This window comes from Empidonax traillii, unplaced genomic scaffold, assembly GCF_003031625.1.
Source record: "Empidonax traillii isolate 1590-97213 ecotype Southwest subspecies unplaced genomic scaffold, ASM303162v1 scaffold1223:size154416, whole genome shotgun sequence".
Classification (NCBI taxonomy): Eukaryota; Metazoa; Chordata; class Aves; order Passeriformes; family Tyrannidae; genus Empidonax; species Empidonax traillii.
In genome coordinates, this window is record NW_020956416.1 from 1 (window position 1) to 5,417 (window position 5,417).

The 5,417-nt window shown below is 64.7% G+C and overlaps 1 protein-coding gene across 1 annotated transcript in view; it reads left to right on the forward strand.

Moving 5' to 3' along the window:
• Window positions 1-50: 50 nt before the first annotated feature.
• The window catches only part of LOC114069279 (collagen alpha-2(IX) chain-like), a gene marked incomplete at its 5' end in the record, with an annotated part of 14,615 nt that continues 9,248 nt past the window's right edge, over window positions 51-5,417 (forward strand). The window contains 19 exons of the mRNA XM_027905947.1: window positions 51-154; window positions 215-250; window positions 450-473; window positions 626-679; window positions 957-1,010; window positions 1,162-1,209; window positions 1,430-1,486; window positions 1,867-1,920; window positions 2,204-2,257; window positions 2,903-2,956; window positions 3,103-3,156; window positions 3,234-3,287; window positions 3,463-3,516; window positions 3,726-3,779; window positions 3,981-4,034; window positions 4,184-4,228; window positions 4,351-4,404; window positions 4,683-4,736; window positions 4,818-4,871. Coding sequence (XP_027761748.1) covers window positions 51-154; window positions 215-250; window positions 450-473; window positions 626-679; window positions 957-1,010; window positions 1,162-1,209; window positions 1,430-1,486; window positions 1,867-1,920; window positions 2,204-2,257; window positions 2,903-2,956; window positions 3,103-3,156; window positions 3,234-3,287; window positions 3,463-3,516; window positions 3,726-3,779; window positions 3,981-4,034; window positions 4,184-4,228; window positions 4,351-4,404; window positions 4,683-4,736; window positions 4,818-4,871 — 1,016 coding nt within the window. The remainder of the gene's footprint in view (window positions 155-214; window positions 251-449; window positions 474-625; window positions 680-956; window positions 1,011-1,161; window positions 1,210-1,429; window positions 1,487-1,866; window positions 1,921-2,203; window positions 2,258-2,902; window positions 2,957-3,102; window positions 3,157-3,233; window positions 3,288-3,462; window positions 3,517-3,725; window positions 3,780-3,980; window positions 4,035-4,183; window positions 4,229-4,350; window positions 4,405-4,682; window positions 4,737-4,817; window positions 4,872-5,417) is intronic.

A 5,417-nucleotide genomic window follows, 5' to 3' on the forward strand; every position in this document is an offset into this window, starting at 1 on the left:
GCCCCAGGAATAAAAGTGAGTGAGGGGCTGCTCTGGGGCAGCTTCTCCAGGCTCCCCCTTTCCTTGGCTCCCACCTGGACAGGGACCAGGAATTGGTGATGGAGGTTGTGGCAGTGAGGGGGCACCGGGGCTGGCTGAGGGAGGGGGGATTTTAGCAGCTGGCAGAGCAGACCCGCCTGTTTCTGCTCCTGACTCTCCTTCTCTGCCTTGGCAGGGCCAGCCTGGACTCCCAGGGCCTCCAGGGCTCCCCGTGAGTATCTGCTGCTCCCAGGGGTGCAGGGGATGCTCCCACTCCTGCCACACGTGGGGTGGGAGCAGAGCAGGACCATCCCCAGCCACCCCAGCTGCACCCTTGGGGGAGCTGTGGGCATCTCCCTGCTGGGGACACGGATCCTGCCGGGGCTGGGGGCTTGGAGAACTCAGACCAACTCTCTCTCTCCCTTTTCCAGGGTCCTTCTCTGCCAGGACCACCAGTGAGTGCCACACTGGGGGGTTTTGGGGGTGTGTGGGTGAACAGGGATCCTGCCTGGAATTGCGCTGGGAGAGCTCAAATCCCAGCAGGCACAAAGGGAGGCCTAGGGGGGGTGACCTCTCTCCCTCAAGGAATGTTTGTCTTCTCCTTAAGGGGCTTCCAGGCCAAGTTGGGCTTCCTGGAGAGATCGGGGTGCTGGGACCCAAGGTGAGGAGTCAGGGAAAACCTCCCCTCCCTACCCCAGGATCTGCCCCCCTGCACTTCAGGGCTCCTGGGACAAACAAACAGGGATGATGATGCTGTAATGTGGGAGGGTGGGGCTGGAGGGATGGCAGTTCTGTACCATCCACCCCAGAGATGTCCCCGTTCCTGCTGCGACATCCTGGCTCTCCAGGTCTCCATCACCCCTCTCCACCCCAGCCCTGGAAAGCACCTGCCACCTCCCCACCCTAACATCTCCTTTCCTGGATCTGTTCTTTCCCAGGGTGACCCTGGACCTGATGGCCCCCGGGGTCCCCCAGGCCCTCCAGGGAAACCTGTGAGTATCCCCCCGGCCACCAACACCTTCTGCATGAGGGGGAAGCTTCCCTCAGGCTCAGCCCTGGCTCTGGGGCCAGGACTTGGGCTCTGCCTCCTGGGAAATCATCCTGATAGCAACCCAGGGATGCTGATGGTCTCCTTCCCTCCAGGGCCTCCCGGGACACATCCAAGGACTGGAAGGCAGCGCTGATTTCCTGGTGAGAGCTGTCATGGCTTTGTCCCACCAGCAGGGCTCTGCAGGGCCCTGGAATACAGCCCCCCCTGGAATTCTGTGCCTGGGGAGGAGCGGGGTCCCCAGCAAAGCCGGGGTGTGAGCAGGGGGTCCCCTGTGGCACAGGAGCCCGTCCTTCCCAGCACGGCTTCTCCACAGCCTCCAGGTACTTCCCCAACTCATCCTGTGCTTCTTCTTCCCCCCAGTGCCCGACCAGCTGCCCCCCAGGTCCCAAGGGCCCCCAGGGACTGCAGGGACTGAAGGTAAGGGAGCCCTGGAGCTGCTGGGGGGGGGGAACAGGGACCGTCACCTCCAGCAGGCTGTGGCAGAGCAGAGGATCCATCCTTGCTCTGGAGCCACAGGGAGCTCAGGAAGTGCCCTGCTCCCCTGGGAGCACCAGGGCACACCTGCACAGAGAGCCCCCAAGCCAAAGGTGCCGTGGGAGACGCCTCGAGTGGCTTCCCAGCTCCCACCGACCCTTTCCTGGGGGTGGGACCCTGTGCCAAAGCCCCAGTCCCAGCCCTGCCACTGCCTCAGGACGTTCCAGAGGGCACCCCAGGGTGGGGCTGAGGTGGGCAGGGTGGTTCTCAGGATGCTGCCACAGCCAGGGGTGCTCATGACCTTCCTCTTCCTCACCCTGCAGGGACACAGAGGCCGCCCCGGTGCCCTCGGGGAGCCTGGCAGGCAGGGGGAGCAGGTGAGTTCCCAGCAGCATCCAGGTGTCCCTGCCTCTGGAGGAGCAGGGGATGGACCCTTCTGGGGCAAGAAAAGTGGGTAAAAAAGGAAGAAAAGAGGTGGGAGAGGAAGGCGGGAAATCCGGGGCTGGGAGATGGAGGGGGACAGGGTGGGCTTCCCATGGTGGCTTCCTGGGCAGGGACACCTTCCCCATGCCCTGCTGGGTCCCAGGTGAGGGGGTCTTGTGTCCCCAGGGCTGTTTTTACCCCCAATCCCCCCCGACATTCAGTTCTCTCCCTGCCCAGGGCCCCAAGGGCGACGTCGGTGCCTCTGGAGAACAAGGAGTCCCAGGCCCTGCGGTAACACACTCACCTCTCTTTGCCTCTCCACTCCCCCAGGGCCCCACAAACTGGGTGGGGGGAGTTTGTGCTTGGCCCCAGACACCGGGGAGGTGACCCCAGTGTGTCCCACACAGCTCTGGGACAGCAGCAAAGCCTTCATCCCACCCATCTCCCTCCTCCCAGCCATGGATGTCACCATCTCTCCCAGCAGAGACCTCCATGGGCTGTTAACAGGGATGACTCCTGGGCCAGGACAAAGCTCTCCTGTCCCCTGAGCCCCCCTTACCCCACCTGAGGAGGGGGGTACAGCCCCCAGCTCACAGCAGGGCCAGGAGGGATTAAAGCTGCAGGAGCTCCCTGAGCGCTTTGAAGATGAAAAGCAATTAACGGGCTGAGCCCTTGGTCCAGGAAAGGGCAGGACTGCTTTGAAGCAGAGCTTTGGCAGGGCAAGAGACTCCAGTTTGGGCCTGCTGGTGTTATGGAACTGACAGCTGGAAAAGCACCTGCTGGGGGGCTGCAGAATTAGGGGGCACTGAAACACCTCGTGTTTGGCAAAAACAGGCCGATTCCCAGCTCTGGGTTTTGCTGTAATTGCAGCCTCCCCCTGGGCTGCTCTGGGGGTGCTTTGCAGCTTGAACTGCCTGTGCTTTCCTTTCCCTGCAGGGACCTCAGGGCCCGAGGGGGTACCCTGGGATGGCAGGACCCAAGGGCGAGGCGGTGAGTGCTGGGGGGGCAGCGATTCCCAGGCTGGAGGCGCTTCCTGGGATCATCAGCAACGTGCTGGACCTGCCTCCTGCTGGGTGGGGCTGGAGGTTGGGGTGCCAGGCACTGACACCCCCCCCCCCTTCATGCTCTCTCTGCAGGGCCCTGCTGGGTACAAGGGCATGGTGGGGTCCGTCGGAGCGGCCGGGCGGCCGGTGAGTGCCCCCCCCTCCCCCTGGGGGCTCGGGGACCCCCCATTTCCCTGCTCAGCCCTGGCCTTTCTCCCCTGCAGGGCAGGGAAGGCCCCAAGGGACCACCTGGGGACCCTGGTGAGAAGGGAGAGCTGGTAGGTGACCCCCCCCCGTCCCATCGGGGGGGCAGAGCTGTGCCTCGGGCAGTGCCAGTGCCCCCCGTGCCCCACCCTGGCACTGTCCCCACGTGGAGAGGGGCTCCTCCCTCTCCCAGCCCCACCCCTGCCCCAGGGGGACACTGACCTGACACTTTGCCCTCTCCTGCTGCAGGGTGGCCGTGGCATCAGGGGACCCCAGGGGGACATCGGCCCCAAGGGGGAGAATGTGAGTACAGCTGGGTCCCATATCTGGGAACCAGCCTCTGCTGGCAAGAAGATCCCTCTGTCCCTCTTTGTCCCCACCCTGTGTCCTTGCACCCTGGCAGGGCTGAGGCTTTCCCTTCCTTTCCCTTCCCACCTCTTTTTGTCCCCCCACGAGCCCCCCAGTGCCTGTCGGAGGTGACCGAGTGACTCTCTCTCCCCCCCTTGTCGCAGGGTCTGCCGGGCATCGATGGCAAGGATGGCACCCCGGGTATCCCAGGGGTGAAGGTGAGCAGGGCCAGGGGCTGCCTGTGCTGGCACAGGGCACGGGCACACCCTGCTCCTCCTGCCAGTGCTCGCTGGGAATAGCAGGGATGGCAAGTGGGATAATCCCCCAGCCCCTGGCTCTGCAGCTGGCTCTGCTGGCTGGTGGGGAGTGGCAGTGCCCCCCCTCTTTGCCCCAGCTGTGACACTCTCTGTCCCTCCCAGGGCAGCGTGGGACAGGCCGGACACCCGGGCATACCAGGACACCGGGGACAAGCTGTGAGTGTTGTGGGCACCCCCAAACCGGGCAGGCACCCCCTCAGCTGTGGGGTGACACCCCTGTCCCGGGCGGTGGCGGGGCCAGCGCCCAGCAGGGACAGTGCCTGCGGTGCCGTGCCCGGGGTTTGAGCCCAGCTTGCTTTCCCCAGGGCTTGCCAGGCCAGCCAGGAAGCAAAGGTGGCCCAGGAGACAAGGTGGGTACCCCCCCGCTTGAGCACCCACCCCGTGACCCCACGGCTTCTGTGCCCTCAGCCTTGTCCCCGTGCTGTCCCCTGCCCGTCCTTGCTGTCCCTGAGCCACCTCTGTCTCCTCACAGGGTGAAGTGGGTGCCCGTGGCCAGCCTGGCGTCACCGGTGCCCCAGGGCAGCTTGTAAGTACAGAATGTCACCGTGTCCCCCCCTGGGCACAGCCTCGGGGCTGCTCTTGCTCTCCCTCTTTTTCTCTCGCTCTTTTTCCCTGTTTTCCGTCAAACCAAAAGTGGAATTGGGCAGTTTATTCCCCCTCTGCCCCTCAGGGGGTCACTGCTCCCTGTGTCCATCACCTCCTCGGCCACCAGTGGCTGCAGGGGAGAGGACAGTCCCTCGGGAAGGATGCCCAGGAATGCAGGAGCAGCAGCAGCATTCCTGGGTGATTCTGCCTCTGTTTTAGGGCGAGCCTGGCCCTCGGGGCGAGCAGGGCCCGCAGGGTGTCCCTGGGCTGAAGGTGAGTCAGGGGGCACTGGGGGGGAATGTTTGGCCGTGCCAGGAGCTGCCCCTGACTCTGCCATGTCCTGGGTGTCCACAGGGTGACCGTGGCGAGCGTGGCCTCGTGGGACCCCAGGGGGAGCAGGGCAGAGTGGTGAGTTGTGCCCACAGCCAGGCTGGGCACAGGGAAGGCTCATCCCGGGGGTCTGGGGGCTCTGCCGTGGATGCTGAGCCCAGGGAGGGGCTGAGGGGTCAGTGGGACACAGCTGGAGCTCTCCTTTGGTCCAGCCTGGCCCTGGCTGCCCCGTGGGGAGGGATTAACCTGGGGCAAATAGCTCAGGGATTAGTGGTGCTGGGACCACGCTGGCTCTGCAGCCCCAGCAGGGAGAGGAATTTCCTCCCAGCCCAGGGAGGGGGGAGAGGCTGCCTGGGCCCCCGGGGTGGAAAAATGGCCCAAAAATGACCTTTGTCCCTGTTCCTCAGGACAGGATCCCATCCCTGCATGATTCTCCCTCTTGGCACAGCCTGGGGGGAGGCTCCTCCGTCACTCTCTGCCCCATTCCCCCTCGGAACCTGGATTTGGGGGAGGTTGGGATGCTGGGGGGGCAGCCAGAGCTGTTGAAGGGAACTGGGAGCTGCTCATGCATCCCGTGGCCTGGGGGAGGATGCTCTGATGGGGGAGGAAGGTCTTCCCTTTGCC